This window comes from Protopterus annectens, chromosome 7.part1, assembly GCF_019279795.1.
Source record: "Protopterus annectens isolate FY-2018-M chromosome 7.part1, PAN1.0, whole genome shotgun sequence".
Lineage (NCBI taxonomy): Eukaryota > Metazoa > Chordata > Ceratodontiformes > Protopteridae > Protopterus > Protopterus annectens.
Genome location: NC_056740.1, coordinates 426079919 through 426101881, shown reverse-complemented (window position 1 = coordinate 426101881; position 21963 = coordinate 426079919). Strand labels below are relative to the sequence as shown.

The 21963-nt window shown below is 40.9% G+C and overlaps 1 protein-coding gene across 1 annotated transcript in view; it reads left to right on the top strand.

Annotated features, from left to right (window-relative positions):
* STAB1 (stabilin 1) overlaps window positions 1-21963 on the top strand; it is a 2761215-nt gene that overhangs the window by 1507871 nt on the left and 1231381 nt on the right. The window contains exon 42 of the mRNA XM_044078505.1: window positions 8438-8563. Coding sequence (XP_043934440.1) covers window positions 8438-8563 — 126 coding nt within the window. The remainder of the gene's footprint in view (window positions 1-8437; window positions 8564-21963) is intronic.

Sequence of the window (21963 nt, the reverse complement as noted above, 5' to 3'; positions counted from 1 at the left end):
TATGGAAAACAAGAGTATTTTTTTTTTTTTCAAGTTTTTTTCAGATAGGCAGAAAATACAATAAATGCTGTGTTTTTCAACTAAATGCTATCAAAAGCTAGTACACTTGAGTGTATTAGCCTGTTGTTTAACTTTTAAGCAAAACTTAAACAAGCAAGTGCAATAAACAATTCAAGCTATTAAAAACAGTAAAACAGGTAATAGCAGAATAAAACAGGCAGAAATAGCAATCGAAAGGCTTAAAAAGTCGAAAATGCAGAAAAAATACTTAGAATCTGGAAAGTTTGTCTTTTCTGGTCTCTGCTGCTCTAGGAACTCTGCTGGACACCACGAGGAGCTGTGCTGAGTTCTCTATAGCCAGAAAAGCCCGCCAAAGCGTGCTTTATAGCAGGGGCTGGAAAAGACAGGAAATGACCCAAAATGGCCAATAAACTACAAGTTACTGCCTTAAACCACTCCTCTGAGGACAAACAGGCAGCTCAGTACTCCCTACTCCCACTAGTGAGTAAAGAAACTACCCCTTGACCAAACAAGGAAAATGGAGAAAACAGGAACTAAGACAAAGCCCAGGGATCAGCAAAATCTGATCACTGGAACAAACTATTAGAAAAGTATGGAAAACAAGAGTATTTTTTTGTTTTTTTCAAGTTTTTTTCAGATAGGCAGAAAATACAATAAATGCTGTGTTTTTCGACTAAATGCTATCAAAAGCTAGTACACTTGAGTGTATTAGCCTGTTGTTTAACTTTTAAGCAAAACTTAAACAAGCAAGTGCAATAAACAATTCAAGCTATTAAAAACAGTAAAACAGGTAATAGCAGAATAAAACCGGCAGAAATAGCAATCGAAAGGCTTAAAAAGTCGAAAATGCAGAAAAAATACTTAGAATCTGGAAAGTTTGTCTTTTCTGGTCTCTGCTGCTCTAGGAACTCTGCTGGACACCACGAGGAGCTGTGCTGAGTTCTCTATAGCCAGAAAAGCCCGCCAAAGCGTGCTTTATAGCAGGGGGCTGGAAAAGACAGGAAATGACCCAAAATGGCCAATAAACTACAAGTTACTGCCTTAAACCACTCCTCTGAGGACAAACAGGCAGCTCAGTACTCCCTACTCCCACTAGTGAGTAAAGAAACTACCCTTGACCAAACAAGGAAAATGGAGAAAACAGGAACAAAGACAAAGCCCAGGAGTCAGCAAAATCTGATCACTGGAACAAACTATTAGAAAAGTATGGAAAACAAGAGTATTTTTTTTGTTTGTTACAAGTTTTTTTTGCAGATAGGCAGAAAATACAATAAATGCTGTGTTTTTCAACTAAATGCTATCAAAAGCTAGTACACTTGAGTGTATTAGCCTGTTGTTTAACTTTTAAGCAAAACTTAAACAAGCAAGTGCAATAAACAATTCAAGCTATTAAAAACAGTAAAAACAGGTAATAGCAGAATAAAACAGGCAGAAATAGCAATCGAAAGGCTTAAAAAGTCGAAAATGCAGAAAAAATACTTAGAATCTGGAAAGTTTGTCTTTTCTGGTCTCTGCTGCTCTAGGAACTCTGCTGGACACCACGAGGAGCTGTGCTGAGTTCTCTATAGCCAGAAAAGCCCGCCAAAGCGTGCTTTATAGCAGGGGCTGGAAAAGACAGGAAATGACCCAAAATGGCCAATAAACTACAAGTTACTGCCTTAAACCACTCCTCTGAGGACAAACAGGCAGCTCAGTACTCCCTACTCCCACTAGTGAGTAAAGAAACTACCCCTTGACCAAACAAGGAAAATGGAGAAAACAGGAACTAAGACAAAGCCCAGGGATCAGCAAAATCTGATCACTGGAACAAACTATTAGAAAAGTATGGAAAACAAGAGTATTTTTTTGTTTTTTTCAAGTTTTTTTTCAGATAGGCAGAAAATACAATAAATGCTGTGTTTTTCGACTAAATGCTATCAAAAGCTAGTACACTTGAGTGTATTAGCCTGTTGTTTAACTTTTAAGCAAAACTTAAACAAGCAAGTGCAATAAACAATTCAAGCTATTAAAACAGTAAAAACAGGTAATAGCAGAATAAAACAGGCAGAAATAGCAATCGAAAGGCTTAAAAAGTCGAAAATGCAGAAAAAAAATACTTAGAATCTGGAAAGTTTGTCTTTTCTGGTCTCTGCTGCTCTAGGAACTCTGCTGGACACCACGAGGAGCTGTGCTGAGTTCTCTATAGCCAGAAAAGCCCGCCAAAGTGTGCTTTATAGCAGGGGGCTGGAAAAGACAGGAAATGACCCAAAATGGCCAATAAACTACAAGTTACTGCCTTAAACCACTCCTCTGAGGACAAACAGGCAGCTCAGTACTCCCTACTCCCACTAGTGAGTAAAGAAACTACCCCTTGACCAAACAAGGAAAATGGAGAAAACAGGAACCAAGACAAAGCCCAGGGATCAGCAAAATCTGATCACTGGAACAAACTATTAGAAAAGTATGGAAAACAAGAGTATTTTTTTTCAAGTTTTTTTCAGATAGGCAGAAAATACAATAAATGCTGTGTTTTTCGACTAAATGCTATCAAAAGCTAGTACACTTGAATGTATTAGCCTGTTGTTTAACTTTTAAGCAAAACTTAAACAAGCAAGTGCAATAAACAATTCAAGCTATTAAAAACAGTAAAAACAGGTAATAGCAGAATAAAACAGGCAGAAATAGCAATCGAAAGGCTTAAAAAGTCGAAAATGCAGAAAAAAATACTTAGAATCTGGAAAGTTTGTCTTTTCTGGTCTCTGCTGCTCTAGGAACTCTGCTGGACACCACGTGGAGCTGTGCTGAGTTCTCTATGGACATTGTTGGTAGACAAACTATCTTAAATTATCATAGCTGGGACAAAATTTCTCCTCTGCCTTCATCCAAATTATGTAAAGCCTTCCTTAAAGGTACATTTTTACTTAGGTCTCCAGTTAAAGACCCTACTGCACCTTGTGATCTAACACTTTTATTGAAAAGTTTAACTCTGAGACCCTTTGAGCCATCGGCCAAATCAAACCTCAGGTTTCTTTCTTAGAAAATGATCTTTCTAGTGGCTATTATCCCAGCAAGATGAGTGTCTGAACTCCAAGCACTCTCCTCAAAATTTCCTTATTTGATTTCCCATAAAGATAGGGTTACCTTACAAACTGCTCCTTCTTTCCTGCCGAAAGTTGGCTCAGAGGCAAACATCAATCAGGCCATCAATTTACTTGTTTTCTTCTTCGACTTCTCCATCAAGGGTGAATATATGTCTCATTTTTTAGATGTACATATACAACTCCATTTTTATCCCATAGAACACAAGACTGCAGAAAAACAGATCAGCTGTTTGTTTCTTTTGCCTCCAACAAATTGAGCAAACCACTTTCCAAAGTTACCTAAGCAAAGTGGCTAATAGATTGCATACTGTTTACAGTCAAAGAGGTATTTCCTTGCCCAGACCTTCTAAGAGTCACTCCACTAGATCCATGGCTGCTACTTCTGCCTTTTTTCCAGAGATTCCATTGATGACATTTGTGCTGCAGCCACTTGGTCCAGTGTTCATACGTTTATTGCTCATTACAAATTGATTTTGATCTCCAGATACAGGGCTGCCTTTGGCTCTGTGGTACTCCGGAATATCCTTCCATGAGGGTCACCCAGATTCATGTAACTGGGGACTCTGTCACATTAGCTGAGGAATGAATGAAAATGGCATCTTCAGATATAAGTTATGTACTCACCGTAACTATGCATCTGTGCTGTTCATTTCCATTCTTCCTGAACTTCCATCCTTCCCCTTCCCTTTTCCTCTGGGAGTGACCTGATAGTGAATAAGGAACCTCTGTCCCAGGTTTGATCCCCTTTCTTTCCTACTGGCTTTCCTTTTCTATTGGACTGTAAGTAGCTGTTTTACTTTTGGGGCAGCAACCTTGATCTGAGGTATTATAGGGTTCTGGGGCATTGTGGGTAAAGATAGGAGCTCAAGAGTCAAATCAGAGAGTCTAAGTAAATGCTGCTGAGCCAGATCCAAAGTCAGATCCAACTGAGGAAGAATGAAAATGGACAACACAGATGTATAATTATGGTGAGTACATAACTTCTTTTGGAGAGTTGCATTTATCCAAGTGGGATTTGAAGAATCTCCTACATCGACTGCAGAAGATCTGATGTAATCACATGATTTAACTATACAAGTGTACAAAGTTCCTAGTAATTGACATCACATTGTGTATCACTGTGATTACATAATTTTATAGGTGAACAGTGTATAATTTAATTTTTGATTGTGCATTATTTTAACAAATAGTATTTCTCTGCTGTCAGTGGTCACTGCAGACATTTTTAGTCATATAAACTATTTTGACTAGTAAGGGTACAACATTTTTCACTGTACATTTATAATAAGAAATATCATGTCTGTGATGTTAGATCTGTACCCACATTGTTCAAAAAAAGTGTAGAATGTCCTTCCATCCGGCCCATTCCAGTGACAGAGTTATACAATATTTTGTTATAAAATAAACAGTAATTTGTTTCTGTAACCCCCCCCCCATGCACACATAGACATGCACACACAAACGCGCACACGTGCGCCCCCACACACACACACACACACACACACACACACACGCACACATACGCACACACACACACACACACACACACACACACACACACACACACACACACACACACACACACACACTGTTTAATTATGCTACTTACAGGACTGCATAATTACAAAGAAAAGTGAAAATTACAAATTCTTTAATAATTGGTAGGAAAGGATTTTTTTGAGGTAATTAAACACAAATTACAGATTTAATTGGCAGGAAAGGATATTTTTTAGGTAATTAAACACAAATTACAAATTCTTTAATGATTGACCAGTTTTGACACAATTTTTCATAGGTGGCCCAGTGTGTTTGCTTTCAGCATTCTGGTCAGTGTGGAATAATGGATTCCCAGATTCTGGGCTTCGGCTGGTTAGGTCAAGGTCATCTTCTCAAAGTGTTCTCTTTCCAGTTGATTTCTAAATGTGGCCTAAGGAAGAAATACATTATTCACTGTAACAGTTATATCTTGTTATAGCAGTATTTTCTGCACACTTCTATACATCCCTTTTCACTGCTTGCTATTTCCCATTGCTTGCTTTTGTTACATCTAAAGATGGATTTCCAGATCTCTTGTCTTTTGGTTACTGTATAGCTAAAAGCTTATTAATAGTAGTTGGCATAATGGTTAAGCTGCTTATCTCCCAAAGAAGAGGTGTGAGGTTTGATCCTCACCAAGAGAAAGTTGGCTAGGCTTAAAATGGCCCACAAGAGCAACTAGCCTGTACCTACTTATGAACCTATATGGTTGGTCCCTATTTCTGTGGCAAAAATCCAGGTTTATTTTCAATAGAGATAATGCAGCTTGCACAGCAGACTAAAGCTGTGAACTGCTAATTAGCTGCTTCCTTTGTTCACAGTACTGGGTTCTATTACTTGCACCTCCATTTGCCTGCTGTGTGACTTTGAACAAGTCACTTAACCAGACAGTACTGCAGGGTCACCACTGAAAAGGGACAGTTATGTTTAGTGGCATACCTGGTCAACAAATATGTAAATTAAAAAAAAAGAATAAAATGTAGAAAAAGAACTGCTGGTACACATAAAATAAATATTCCAGATTGTAAAACTTCCTGTGTTTCTCTCTTGTAAAACTTCTTATATTTCTCTCTTCTAATCTGATCATTTTCATGTTTCTCTTTGTCCCTCTCTCTGCCTTTGTTTACACAACAGTTATATATAATCATTTGCTCTCAAAGAGAAGATTACATTACAAATAGAAGGGGGTGGGGGTCCTAATATTGTCACTGTATGCAGACTTAAACAGTTTCTTTTACGTTTAACTTTTCATTAACAACACTGGGTGGCCATGGTGGTGCAGTGGTTAGTGTTGTCACCTCACAGCAAGAGGTGCTCCAGTTCGATTCTCGGCTGGAGCGCCTTCTTTGTGGAGTCTGCATGTCCATCCCATGGTCGATTGACATTTAAAGACATGCAGGTAGGTGTGTGCTTGAATGGGTGTGCCTTTGTTGAAGGTTGGGCGTCGGGCTGGCACCTCAGCACCATAAAAATCTACTGTCAATCATAAGCAGACTGGTGTTCCGATTTGGTGACCCCTAACTGGGAAAAGCCAAAAGACATTACTAACTTTCATTAACAACACCAGTGATTATGAACATATATTCCTGTTCTCAACATATAATCAAGTGGGAGGATAGAAAGAAGTTTATCTTATAGCAGGGAGATGTAAGTTCAAGCTGACTACATAAGTAAAAAAATATAGAAAAAAATTCACCCCCTACCCCCATGCCCATATGATTTAGTTGTAAAGTATTTTGCAAATCTTTGTCCTGAGCTGTATTGGTATGGTTATTGTTATTGTTTAGTTTTATTTATTTATTTAAATTTTGTTAACCGGGATTTCCACCAGATACTGTCATTTTATAAAATATGGTTACAAGTGCATGCTGTATATAGAATTAACACTCCTGTCTATGATGCTCACTCATGATACAATGTTAGGCACATAAGGTAAATACTAGGCAATCAGTCTGCAGACTATCACACACCTAGCCAGTAACCAAAAATGAGAATGAAACCCTGTGCTTTTGTCTGTAAGGTAAACACCTTAACCATTATACCAGCACCCATTTAATACAAAAAAGACTCCCTGCAGAGCCCAGAAGTATACAAGGTACAAGATAAAACAAACAGTAGAATAAGTGCAAACAATGGAAAACTCTCTACTATTAAAGGAAACATAATGATTATTCGAGCGTCAGGTTGGGAAAACAGGAGAAAGTAGCACTGCTGCAACAAAACATCATAGTACTAATAGTATGAGCTGTCAGAAACAGAAGTTAGTGAACACACTGTCAGCAAAAATATAGTGGGAAGTTATTCTAGTAAACAATAATGCAGTCTATTACACAACAAGAATGATTTTCAGGGGAGCTGTACCTTTCTGCACTCCTCTGTTTGGGTAGGGGGGTTGCCCTCATACCCCTGATCTCTAAAAATATTAACTCAGAGTGTGCAGCAACTCAAAGTAGAGGAACAGTACATTTTTTATGAAAAAATAACTTTTCCTTTTACCTGAGAATAATGTGACCTCACATTTAACATATTTAAACATCAGGGTTAGGTGGGGTGAAGCCCCTTTGCAAGAGGGATAACTCCCTTCCGAAAGATCTCTGTAAGTATAATAATTCACTATATCTTGACACAATGTGTATTGCTTAATGACTCTTGATAGTTCTAGTGATGATTGATACTTTGTTATTCATTCAGTTTCACGACGATAATGCTCAGTCAATCATTATGACTCCATTTTTGAGCTGCATATGTCAACAGTAATTTTTCCTGCTTCCAGATTAAGTAGGTAGTGAAGGGAGAGTAAAACAAATGCTAGATTAGCCTGCATTGATTATAGAGGGATAAAGCTCTGACTATGGCCCAGGTTTCCTGAGTTTGACTTACGGCCGAGGTATTTGATAGCACAGGCAGGCAAGATGAGGTAGTGTACCCTGTGAGGGAGCAATGGTTGTTCTTTCCCAGCCTGCATCACTGTTGTAAGGACAGGATCTCTGATGTACAGTGGAAGCTCATCATGATGTGGGGACATGGTACCAGGAAGACATGGGTGTGGCCAGCCAAGGCATTAATAATAGCCTGTTGAGGCACACATGTGGAAGCATGCATGTATGGGCAAGTTGATAGAAGTAGCCCTTGCAGTGATGCAAATGTTCACACTATCAGAGGTAGGGCTTTGAGAAATTATCAGGATATCGTAGGAGCACAAAGTATCCGTATCACTGCCCAGATGACATGGTTGTGCATGACTGAGGAGAGGCTTGATGGTCTGTAGGCGTGAGAGGTAAGAATAACGAGTTTCCAGTTTCCCTGGGTCATTTCACATTTATAGCTGTACTTATGCTGAACGTGCGCCCTGATGATAGTTTTATATGGGTGGCCTAATGGTTAAGGTGCTTGCCTTGCAAACACAAGGTACAGGGTTTGAATCTCACAGGGGATAACTGGCTAGGCTTAAAGTGGCTCACAAGGGCAGTTAGCCTAGTACTAACCTATATATTATAGAGGTATTCTTTCAAGCCTGAGAAGAACTAAGTTCTAGATCTGACTATCTCCAGATTTATTTTTGGACACCAGAACCTCACTTTGGAATGTATCTTATAGGATTATGTAATTGACTATAATGTTTCCACAACAAAAAAAAGGGGGAAAGTACCTCCTAAATTCAGCTTAGCACTTGGGTTATAACAAAAGATCCATGTGGATCAGTCCTCTACTCCAGTCAACAAATTGAAATAAATAAATTCCAAATAAAATTGTAGTTAATGCTGAAATAATCATTAATTCATTTATTTTTGTTGTTGCAGAAATCAATCCTTGCAAAGTGAATAATGGTGGCTGCTCACGGAATGCAAACTGCACTAAAATATCAAGTGGGGAGAGACAGTGCACCTGCAAGGAAGGCTTCAGTGGAGATGGCATACGATGCAGGGGTGAGTGCTGAGTTTGACATAGGGCTGTTATTCACTGAATAAAGGCTGTATGCCTGATTTTCTTATTACAGTCCAATTGACTAGATTTGTACCTTGCTGTAAGAAGTAGGAATAATGCCACCAGGAATATTACTAGTCTACAGTCTGCAGGCATTCTAGCCATGGTCATTGTGCAGTTCTGGACAGGAACGCTACAACAACAAAATATCCTTTTTCTTTGCATGGCAGAAGGCATCTGACAATGGCAATAAAGGCTGCAGGTGTAAACTGAAGACATGGATAAGTCAGTTGGCAGTATCAGTGATGCAGCATAACACATAAAATGGGACATTATTTTTTGGAAGGCCATATGGAGAAGAATGTTATACAACAGTGACCATAGCATTTTACTGTGATGCTGCACTGAATATATTGTTTCAATGCAATACAGTAAGAAACTGAAATGCCTCAAGGCCAGAAATCTTGGGTTCTAATCCTATGTTGGACTGTGGCATAAAAATCTGTTTAAAAAAAAAAACTGTCATTGATTTATTATTATAAATGTTTATAAGCTGGGTTGTTGAAATTGATTATTTATAATACAACTGCAAAGAGCTGTAAACATCCTGGAAAAGACAAACAGAAATGGCAAGATAACGTGAATGACTACAATCCTGACTGCAACAAAAGCTGGTGCAAGATGGATTATTTGTTTAATTGCCTTAAGAACCGTGTAAGAGGAGTGATAAGGGGAGGCATTGCATCAACTCACCTATTCTTGGAGGGAGGGGTGGGACTTTCGTCTGTGATCTGACAATCCCCCAGTGATATTGGCATGCTGGGATTGTAAAACACATTAGCATTAAAATTTTGCATTACAGGATACGCCTGGAGTTTACCAATTTTACATGATGTGATGCACTAGACATCAGCAGCTCTGTCCAATTAGAGTATCCAAAAAACTCCCCACATGCCAACATGACACTGACAGAAGCCCCCATTCTGACTTTTTGCACCCCATTTCTCCTCTTCCTGATTATCCTGTAGCTGAAGTGAACCCATTCTCAGGGGGACAATAATGAAAACACTAAGTAAGTGACACTAGAACCAAAAATAGTAGGTGGTCAACTGGAAGAACTCAGTAGGGGGACCAATATTAAAAAAAAATCAAAATGAAATAGCAAGGAATTATTTAAAAAGACATATTGTCTGGATGATAGCAGCTCAGAGGAGAGGAAAATGGTCAGAATGGGTCATCTGTGCAGAAGATTTTCAAAACATTACGGTTTTTTTTTCTGAGAAACTGTCTGCAGCATTTAGCAGGTGACAAATAACCAGGAAAGGTGCTGTGTTTAAATAATACTGGGCAGCACTACTGCTGCTCGTACAAGAGTTGCATGGCCATATACCTTTGAGTGTGAGAACACCGCAGAAATCATATTAACCATTGTCTGTCCATTCCCTTTTGTTATAACTGTTTGTTAAAGCAACATTTTGGAAACCAAGAGCAAAACTATAATGTTGTTAAAGCAATACACTGGTCATCGAGTTTATAACCTAAGCTTGTTCTACAAATTTCATTTTTAGCTATATAAGGAATCTGGAATGATAAAATGGTTCAAACAAGCAATGTCGTTTCATGTATTTCTTTCTTTCTTTATTGTTGCTCTTATGTAGTTAGAATATCAACAGTTTCTGCATCTAAAACATTGTACATGCAGTTTCCTGTCATTCCAAAGAGCTATTCTATGCTTGAGCAGTTTGCATACTCTTATTATGCAAAGTTACTGAGATGATCGTGACATTTAAAGACTGAAAATCATTTTTAAGTACCACAGTAATATGTGCAGTATGAATTGAAGCACAACTACAAGTACATAGCTGTATGTGTACATATGTGTGCATGAGTTGTATATGTACATGTCTGTGTGCATGAGCTGTATGCACACGTGTGTGCATGAGTTGTATTTGTACATGTGTGTGCATGAGCTGTATGTGTACATCTGTGTGCATGCGCTGTATGTGTACATCTGTGTGCATGCGCTGTATGTGTATATGTGTGCATGAACTGTATGTGTACATGTGTGCATGAGCTGTATATGTACGTGTGTGCATGAGTTGTATGTGTACATATGTGTGCATGAGCTGTATGTGTACATTTATGTGCATGAGCTGTATGTGAATGTATGTGCATGAGCTGTATGTGTGCATGTGTGCCTGAGGTGTACGGCCACATGTGTGTGCATGAGCTGCATGTGTACATAAGTGTGCATGAGTGGTATGTGTGCATATGTGTGCATGAGCTGTATGTGTACATGTGTGTGCATGAGCTGTATGTGTACATCTGTGTGCATGCACTGTGTGTGTGTACATATGTGTGCATCAGCTGTATGTGTACATATGTATGCATGAGCTGTATATGAACATGTGTGTGAATGTGCTGTATGTGAATGTGTGTGCATGAGCTGTATGTGTCCATGTGTGCATGTAATGTACATGTACAGGTGTGTGCATGAGCTGTATGTGTACATGTGTGTGCATGAGCTGTATGTGTACATACATGTGCAAGAGTTTGTATGTGTACATGTGTGTGTGTGTGTGTGTGTGTGTGTGTGTGTGTGTGTGTGTGTGTGTGTGTGTGTGTGTGTGTGCATGAGCTGTATGTGTAAATATTTGTGCATGAGCTGTATGTGTGCATTTGTGTGCATAAGTTTGTATTTGACTGCATAGCTACATGCATGCATGTGTGCATCAGTGTTTGAGTACAACTCATGTTTTAGCAGTAATCTATGAATGGATATCAGTAATGCTGGGTTTACTTATGGCTGTCATGATCTGATGACAAGTAAGAAGCCCAAGTGATCAAATTAGTAAACCAACATTTAATAAAACAGCAGTTTTCATCATATTGATCACAGCTGCAGTAGCCTTAACTATACTCGGTACTCATTACTTTAACATGTTCTAGTTTAAATAATTAAGTAATGTAGTCATTGCTTTGTATTGCTGAATTTATAAAATGTTTTAACCAGTCACACAAAAGTTCTATTGTATTATGTATAATGGCGATTTATTTGTATGTCTGTATGATTGTTTCAATGTGGAGCTTTTCTCCCCAGGCCTCTGCTGAAAAAGGACATGTGTCCAGCTGGACTTTCCCTGTAAACAAATGTAAAATAAAATAATAAATAATAAAAATATCCTGCCAAGTATATAACAGCCTGTCAGCTTGTAAAGCTTCAGGGCACCTTCCATGTGCCCAAACTGGCAAGCAGCTATTGCTGAGCTGAGTGAAAGACAAGTGTGAGCACAAACCCCCTTCAGAGCTTTACTACCACCAAAGAGAATGCTTCTCTGAGGCGTTTGAAGATTGATGGTCAGCTTGGCTTTCCTTTACTGGGCAGATAAGTTCCCTTTGGGGAAAATCTTCCATTTTCTTACATTTACTGATGTTTTATTACTTTCCTCTTCAGGAAGTTATTTTAAAGCTAGGAGTGTTGTTTTAATGGAGCGTCTCGAGGCTGTAAAGTCATTTTAAATAATCATTTTTTTTCTGACAGTTTAAAAATAGTGGAAAGCATATTTTCTGTGGAAAAGGGAGAGAGACTGTGTTTATGTAGCTGGCATGGTGCTTGAAAGAACTTTTTTTCCTGTTAAAAAAGTAACTTGTGGACTGGTAGTTTTAACAACATTTGCTGCTTGTCTTCTCCGGGAAAGAGTCACCATTTTCGGCTTAACCATGGAACAGTCTACCAGTCCCTTGGTCGGTACTTCTTCCAGTCACAAAAAGAAATAGTTAAGCAAACCTCCTTTTCCACCAAAGCAGGCTAGCAATTTGTCTCAGCTGCATGTGGGTGACTTTGTTGTAGCCATTTGCTTTATCTCAGACAACTCACCTACAGCCACTATGGAAAGGGAGTTAGCCATGTCCTCTGCAGCTGTTGGAGTTCCCTCAGTGGGCATGGGAGAGCCACTCTTGTCAGTCCTGCAAGAGGGAACAGGGAAGGTTTTCCTTTTGTGTCAGAATGCTGTGCTGATTCCTGAGGAAGCAGCTAGTGCAGTTAATAACATAGGTGGATCCATTTTTCTGTCGAAAAGAAACAGAAAACCAAACATGTACTTACTTCTCCTCAAGTTTCTTTAGACAGGAGTCGTTTACTGGGCCCGGCTCAGGGTTTAAATCAGGCTGTTTGGGCCTTCTTGTAAAGTAGTTTCTGGTAAAAGAAAGAGGGATTCCTCTTTTCCTGAAGAGATTCTAGACTGAGATAAGAGTAATTTACTGGGCCTGGCTCAGGGTTTAAATCAGGCTGTTTGGGCCTTCTTGTAAAGTAGTTTCTGGTAAAAGAAGAAGAGATTCTAGACTGAATCTGAACAGGAAGATGCAGGGACAGATTCAGTTTTTTTCCTCAGACATCTGATTCAGAGTCAGAGGAGAGCTCAGTTTCTCATTGTCTGTGTTTGGGTTTCTTTTTCTCTGATACTGTTACTAGATTGTGCAGTGTTTTCAGTGGAAGACCACTGAGGTTTCTCATTCCTCAGAAAATACTGTGAGTTGTTACAGAAGGATTGTCCAGAAAATGCAGCCATTCCTCCTGTTCTGTCTGCTTTAAAGGATGTGTATTTTACTGCCTACATTTTTTTCCATTTAGTCAGCCAGCTGCCCCTACAAACACTTTTCCCAAACCTGACCCAGCAGCTATAGCTTCAATTGAACCCACTGCTGTTAAGTACTTAGTTAATTCCAATCCTATTCTTTCTGATAAGGATAGAAAACGAGAAAAAAGTATATAGTTCCGCAACGTTGCTTTACTGAATTTTGAATTGTCAGGTTCATATGTTAAGGTTTTTTCTTACAAATTGTGAAAGTATGAGGAATGTTTTGCCTGTTGTTTTTTTCATGTGAAAAATCTGGTTCTGCTGTTGTCCATTTCATTCTTCCTGACTAATGGGTCATTGAATCCAATATCTGATCTGATTTGGACACGTTTACAAGAATATGATCTTAAGCCTCGAGCTCCAACCTCTCCCATAATGCCTCACAGTTGCTCTAACCATTCAGATCTCATTTCCTACCTTCCAACACAGACATGGCCGGTTGCTCTCAAGCAGTTTAACAGAAAAGTGGGTTCTTATACATTTTTATCTTGAGAGCTTTTCCTAGTTTACTTAGGTGGCTACCTTTCTTAGCTGTATCTTGTTCTTTCTGTATCTTTTCCTACCCTCTTGTAGTTTTTCAGCTTTGAGCATTAGGACCCCCCCCCCCATTTTTCACTGGCCTTTGGCTAGTGTTTCAGCTTTTCTTTTTCCCCTTTGTTAAAAAAAATATGTAACCTAATAGCAGCTCCTTTGTTTTTGGTAAGATAGTTAGTCGGTAACCTCAATGTGTGTGTTGTGTGTGTTACACTACTGTCTCTTAAAAATGTCTGACAATCCAACCAGTTTCAAGAGATGCACTTCTTGTCGACACAAAATTCCAAATTCTGATGCCCACAAGAAGTGCATCTCTTGTTTGGGATCTGAACATCTTCAGGCTGATTGTGATATATGCACAGCCTTTAACCAATGTGCTCTCAGACAGGAAAAACAAGTTAATACCAAGAGGTATTTTGCCTACTTCTGGGGCTCAAAACCCTTCTAAGCCATCTAGTTTTAAAGAGCTTAAAAGGAAAGTCTCTTCAGCTTCCCTGAGGGCTTCTTCTTCTTCTATTCCTGAAAAGAGGTCTAAAATACTGGATCCAAAGCCTTTGGATCTGAGTATGTCTGTAGTCGCATCGGATCAGATGACCTCCTCAGATTGGACTAAGTCAGCAGAGAAGACCAATGGATCCGACAATCATGTCAGATGTGACAGTACTGATAGTGGACTCACCTTCCCCGGGAAGGCCCACCTCAGATCTGAGGACATCAGATCCAAGGTCTCACAGTTGAACACCAGTACCAAGCTAGAAACATGCTTTCCAGGCTCCAGTCCCTGGCATAACAACTCCTACTAAGTCAAGACATTCTTCGGCTTCTTCAGTTTCCTCTCAAAACCTCTCACAATCAGATAGAGACAGGATAATGTGGAACCATCTCAAGGCGCAGATACAGATGGAGCTGTTACCATCTCCATCCCATCCAGGGTCCATAAGATGACAACTCCAACCTTTCATGCTCCTTGTCCAATCCAATCTGTTGCTTCGGACATCCAGAATCTGGGTTCTCTGAGGGAGTTGTCAAAAGATCCAAGGATGGTGCTTTCCTCGACTACATCAGGGTCCCTGACTGGCTTGGCTCTGATGCCATCAGATCAGAGTGGGTCTCAGATCCGAGATGTTGGTGCCTACTGCAGGGTGCATGCTTCAGGCCCAGCTTTGTTGGATCCATCCCTTTCCCTAGGAGCTTTGGCCTTCAACAGCTTGGGTCCAATGCTATCTGGAGGCTTCAGATCTGGGGTAGGCTCCACACCCTCTCCTTGGGTAGTTTTGGCTACTAGAGAGAGAGGGGGTGTATTTGAGTCCATCAGCCTTTCAAGTGATATAGAGGACCTTCTCTAGACCTAGAGCTGCACCTCCTCATTCTCTGGTTCCTACCCAGCCCACATCTCATATGAGCCCTGTTCTCTTGCATCCTGCCTTAAGTCAGCCCCCCGCACTGGCCTTCAGACCACTATTACCCCTCAGGGGATTGCCCACTCTTTCTGATTCCTCCCCTGATCACCTCACAGAAGCGGTACATTGCAAAAGAAAGTGCAAGAGGAGACACTTAGTCTCCCCATTGGAGTCATTAACTGAGGAAACTGACTTCAATGAGGGAGAGAGATCCCCAAGATCTCCACCTGGAGATGTTTCCTTCAGAGACATTCTAGAAATACTGAGGCAAAAAGGTGGGTGGTCTTCCCAACTTCCTTCTTCTGAGGAGCTGGTGTTTCTGGAGGCCTTCGGGGCAGGCTGATCTACATCCCTGGTGATCCACCCCCTGGCAGATGAGCTTAGTGATCTAATTTCCTGCCAGGCATGGAAGGAACCTGGTACCATGGAGCCCATATCAAAGTGTGCTGATAAATATCTAAGCCCTCCTAGTGACAGACTGCATTTGAGCAAGAGTCTGCCATTTTGATGTTAGTCTGGTGTCAGCAACCACTAAGAAGTAACTAGCTGAGCAAAGCTCCACTGTCTGCCCTCCAAACAGGGAGTCCCAGGAGTTGGACAAGCATAGAAAGCACGTTTATGCCTCAGCCACCTTCAGACTCTGGACATTAATCTATCTGGCACATTTTACTCCACTGCAAAAAGATTTAGTGAAGGAACTAACCAACTCTTACAGAGACCTCATCATTGGAGGACCTCAAGAAGGTGTCTACCCAATTGGCTCCTCTTTCATCTTTAGCTAATTCCTCAATGAGGCTAATCTCTAGTACTGCAGAGGGCAACTCTTGAGCAGCTGGAACAGGCATAGCCATTAGGAGACATGCCTGGATGAGTCTGTGTGGGTTTGTGGGACCTTTTAAGGCATCCTTTACCATTAACCACTTTGATGGTTCATCCCTTTTTGGACTATCTGTCAAGGAACCTCTCACATGCAGTGAGCAGGAGGGGAAGACCTTGTCTGTGGTAGGGATCAAATGTTTCTACTCCTCAAAGGAACTTTTCACGGAATCAACAAGGCAGTAAGAAATTTTGATTCAAAAAATCTCAAGGTTTCTTCCAGGATCCTTAAGAAGAATCCTCTTCCAAAGGCAGAGGAAAAGGATTTAGTGGCAGATGCCACCTGGGAGCCAGAGGGGGACTAGAAAATCAGGGCTTCAGAGAACCTTTCTCTAATAAACCCTATCAGTGCTCCTGAAGTGTTGGCTGACTGCCCTTCTCTGGAGGTAGTCAGGGGTAATCTATCATTGCTCCTAGATGTCTGGACAAAAGTAACAAATGACAGCTGGGTGCTAAACATTATTTTCAGAGGTTACTATATTCCCTTTTCCCTTCCACCTCCAAGCCCCAGGAGGAATCTTCCCGATGTTCCACCCATTCAGAGGGAATTCGCCACCCAAGAAGTTCAGAAACTTCTAGAAGAAAGAAACATCCAAAAGGTCCTGACTAACCAACAAGGACCCAGAACTTATTTGTCTTCTTTTGGGTGCCACAAAAGGCAAGGGACGGGCGATTGATCCTAGATCTAAGCAAACTGAATCTGTATGTCAAAAAGTCCAAGTTCTGGATGGTTATGGTCCAGTCCATCTTGCAACTTCTGCACAAGGATAAGTGATGTGATCTGTAGATCTCCAGGATGTGTGCTATCCTGTCAAAATTGACAGGCAGTCAAGGAGACAACTGGCTTTCACTTGGGAGCCAATAATTATCAATTCAGAGCCTCACCACAGGCCTCTGGGTGTTTGCCAAATGCATGGCAGTGGTAACAGCTCACCTCAGGCTACAAGGATTCCAGATGTTTCTATATCTGGATGATTTGCTCCTTACTGCACATATAAAGCATCAACTCCTCCAAGCCACATAGTATTTGCTGCATGTCTTTGACCAGTTGAGCATCACTATAAATATGGAAAAGTCACAATTAACTTCTGTGCAGAACTTGAAGTTCATAGGAAAGCAATTGAACACAGTTACACAGATAGCGTCATTACCTCAGCAATGTGTAATATCTCTGAGACAACAGGTGCAAGTTCTCCTGGATATGCCAGCTCCTCCAGCAAGACTAATTCTGACAGCACTAGGTTCTATGTCAGCAGCTATTTTTCTAGTACCTCTAGCATGGTTTTTCATGTGGGTTCTACAATGGACCCTTGAGGTTCAGTGGTCCATCCTCTTCCAGCCTTTATCTGTTCCTATCAAACTAACCCCAATATACAAATGTCATCTTGAATGGTAGGTTGTATCAAACGATCTGTATCTGAGCAGGCCATTTTCTCTTCCCCCTCCCATAGCCACAGTGACCACGGATGCTTCCTTGCTGGGATAGGGGATCATTATCAAGGAAGAATGGTCCAAGGCATGTGGTCCCCGACAGAGACCAAGTTGCACATCAGTGTCCTTAGAGATGCCTTCCATGACTGCCTCCCTCTGGGGACTATAGCAATTCACATAGACAACATGTCAGTAGTCTGGTATATCACCAAGCAGGGGGAGCCCCCCATTCATACCCTTTGTGCAGAGAGACCACAAGAGTGTGGGAATGGGTGATCTCTTCAGACCATTTTCTCCTTGCAATGCACATTCCTGGGGACACTATCATACTAGCAGACAGACTCAGCAGATCCATTCTGAATCCACACAAGTGGTCCCTCATGTGACAAAAGGAGATACTGCCAGAACAGCTAGCTGAAACTTTGCAAATAATCATATGTCATTTGTGAATATCAAACTAATTTATATAAGATGCTTGTGTTACAAGTGTATTAGAACTGTATGTCATGTGTATACCAAACTTCTTTGTAGAGATGTCTGTGTTGAAAAGGTATTTGTAACGTGATTGTGCTTAAAATGTACCCACAGTGTGCCTACAGTGCATTTCTTCATGCCGGTCCCAAGCCCGGATATATATGGAGGGTTACATCAGGAAGAGCATCCGGTGTAAAACCTCTGCCAAATAACATATGTGGCAAACAATACAGATTTCATACCGGATCGGTCGAGGCCCGGGTTAACAACGACCGCCACCAGTACTATTAGCCAACAGGGTGCTGGCGGAAATTGGGCTACTGTTGGCCAAAGGAGAAGAAGAGGTGAAAAGCATGCCTGAAAGCAGAAAGAGAGGAGGAAGGTTAGCAGTGTAGTAGTGAGGGTAGGAACTTTGAATGTTGGCAGTATGACTGGTATAGGAAGAGAGCTAGCTGATATGATGGAGAGAAAGAAAGTTGATATATTGTGTGTGCAAGAAACCAGATGGAAAGGGAGTAAGGCCAGGTGTATAGGAGGTGGGTTCAAATTGTTCTATCATGGTGTGAATGGGAGGAGAAATGGGGTAGGGGTTATCCTGAAGAAACAGTATGCCAAGAGTGTTTTGGAGGTGAAAAGAGTGTCGGACAGAGTAATGTTTATGAAGCTGGAAATTCATGGTGTAATGATGAATGCTGTTAGTGCATATGCTCCGCACGTTGGGTGTGCGATGGATGAGAAAGAAAAATTTTGGAGTGAGTTGGATGAAGTGGTGGTGAGTTGGAATGGATTTCAGTGGGCATGTTGGTGAAAGGAACATAGGGGATGAAGAAGTGATGGGCAGGTATGGTGTCAAGTAGAGGAATGCAGAAGGTCAGATAGTAGTGGATTTTGTGAAAAGGATGGACATGGCTGTGGTGAATATGTATTTTAAGAAAAGGGAGGAGCATAGGGTGATGTACAAGAGTGGAGGAAGATGCATGCAGGTGGATTATATCCTATGCAGGAGGGCCAGTCTGAAGGAGATTAGAAACTGTAAAGTGGTGACAGGAGAAAGTGTAGTTAGGCAGCATAGAATGGTGGTCTGTAGGATGACGTTGGGGATCAAGAAGAGGAGGACAAGTGTGAGAGCAGTGCTAAGGATCAAATGCTGGAAGTTGTAGAACGGTGATTGTGAAGTGGAGTTCAGGGAAGAGTTAAAACAGGCACTGGGGGGCAGTGAAGAGTTACCACATAGCTGAGTAACTGCAGCAGAGATGGTAAGGGAGACAACTTGAACGGTGCTTGGTGTGACATCTGGACAGAGGAAGGAGGACAAGGAGACCTGGTGGTGGAATGAGGAAGTACAGAAGAGTATACAGAGGAAGAAGCTAGTGAAGAAGAAGTGGGATTGTCAGAGAGATGAAGAAAGTAGACACGAGTATAAGGAGATGAGGAGCATGGCAAAGAGAGAGATGGTGAAGGCTAAGGATAAGGCATTTGGAGAGTTGTATGAAAGGTTGGACACTAAACAGGGAGAAAAGGACCTGTACTGATTGGCTAAGACAGAGGGACCAAGCTGGGAAAGATGTGCAGCAGGTAAGGGTGATAGAGGATAGTGAGGGAAACGTACTCACAAGTGAGGGGAGTGTGTTGAGCAGATGGAAAGAGTACTTTGAGGGGCTGATGAATGAAGAGAATGAGAGAGAGAGAGAGAAGGTTGGATGATGTGGGGATAGTGAATCAGGAAGTGAAACAGATTAGCAAGGAGGAAATACAGACAGCTATGAGAGGATGAAGAATGGAAAGGCTGTTGGTCCAGATGACATACCAGTGGAAGCATGGAGGTGCTTAGGAGAAATGACAGTGGAGTTTTTAACCAGGTTGTTTAATGAAATCTTGGAAAGTCAGAGGATGCCTGAGGAGTGGAGAAAGTGTTTTGGTACCTATTTTTAAAAATAAGGGTGATGTGCAGAACTGTAGTAACTGCAAAGGGATAAAACTGATCAGTCACAGCTTGAAGTTATGGGAAAGAGTGGTAGAAGCTAGGTTAAGAAAGGAGGTGATGATTAGTGATCAGCAGTATGGTTTCATGCCAGGAAGGAGCACTACAGATGTGATATTTGCTCTGAGAGTGTTGATGGAGAAATTTAGAGGTCAGAAGGAGTTACATTGTGTCTTTGTGGACTTGGAGAAAGCCTATGATAGGGTGCCTAGAGAGGAGTTGTGGTATTGTATGAGGAAGTCAGGAGTGGCAGAGAAGTATGTAAGAGTGGTACAGGATATGTATGAGAGTAGTGTGACAGTGGTGAAGTCTGCAGTGGAAGTGACAGATGCGTTTAAGATGGAGGTGGGATTACATCAAGGATTGACTCTGAGCCTTTTCTTATTTGCAATGGTGATGGACAGGTTAACAGATGAGATCAGACAGGAGACCCCATGGACTATGATGTTTGCAGATGACATTGTGATCTGTAGTGAGAATAGAGACCAAGTTGAAGAGACCCTGGAGAGGTGGAGATATGCTCTAGAGAGGAGAGGAATGAAGGTCAGCAAGACTAAGACAGAATACGTGTGTGTGAATGAGAGGGAGGATAGAGGAATGGTGAGGATGCAGGGAGTAGAGTTGGCAAAGGTGGATGAGTTCAAGTATTTGGGATCAACAGTTCAGAGTAATTGTGAGTGTAGAAGAGAGGTGAAGAACAGAGTACAGGCAGGGTGGAATTGGTGGAGAAGAGTGTCAGGAGTGATTTGTGACAGACTGTCACCAGTAAGAGTGAAAGGGAAGGTCTACAAGAGGGTAGTGAGACCAGCTATGTTGTATGGGTTGGAGAGGGTGGCACTGACAAAAAGGCAGGAGTCAGAACTGGAAGTGGCGAGTTAAAGATGTTAAGATTTGCACTGAATGTGACAAGGATGGACAGGATTAGGAATCAGTATATTAGAGGGTCAGCTCAAGTTGGAAAGTTTGGAGACAAAGTAAGAGAGGCGCGATTGCATTGGTTTGGACATGTGCTGAGGAGGGATGCTGGGTATATTGGGAAAAGGATGCTAAGGATGGAGCTGCCGGGTAAGAGGAAAAGAGGAAGGCCTAAGATAAGGTTTATGGATGTGGTGAGAGAGGACATGCAGGTGGTTAATGTGACACAGCAATATGCAGAGAATAGGAAGAAATGGAAACAGATGATCAGCTGTGGCGACCCCTAACAGGAACAGCCAAAAGAGAGAAGAAGTGTGCCTACTGGAAGAGAACAGAAGTGTACATGCATTATTGCAACTGTTTAAATGTATATGTTAACAGTGATGACTGGAGGGTTAACCTCATTCCAGCAAACTTTAGAAAAATATCTGAAATTAAATTACTTTATAGGCGAGGCCAAAAAGAGGCTATCTCTCAAGTTTCAATGCAGCTAGAGACACAAAGTATGTAGTAGGAAGCTTTCTGTATTGCCTTTAGGGTGAACTAATTGCTACTCTGAAAGCATGAAGGAATGCAATTGTTTTATGACTTCCAGCATCTGCCAAAAATCTGAGCAAAAGCCCTTGTATGAGTATTTTTACAGGTAGATGTTAAATACTGCCAGCTTCAACAATGGGGCTTTGCATGAGAACTAGAAGTCAGATGACCAGAAATTATGTCATTCTGCAGGCTATCCCAGCAGTAATATCTTAGATATTATTTTGAGAAGTCTGTTAGTGAGACAGCATTTTTTGGACCTGACAACAGCAATAAGAACCATTCACTCATCTGCCTTGCTCTAACAAAGTAATTTTCTAGGGAACAGTATAACCCTCTTAGATATAGTCAGAAATATAGTGAAGCTTAGTTTAGACATTCTTTTCCTTTATTTATTTGAGACTGTCCTTCAATGTCGTTTTAAATATTTCCTTTGGTTTTAAACTCTGATGTCACTGTGAATACATATTTAGTATTGTCTTGTTCTTTTATTATTTATTATTAAATATATTTAAACCTTTCATTGTGGCCAATCTGTGTAGAGATATTTAAACTTTCAGAGTACGTGCATATTTATTTGGGAACACTGTGTGGGCCTTTCCTAATAGCCTTGCTCT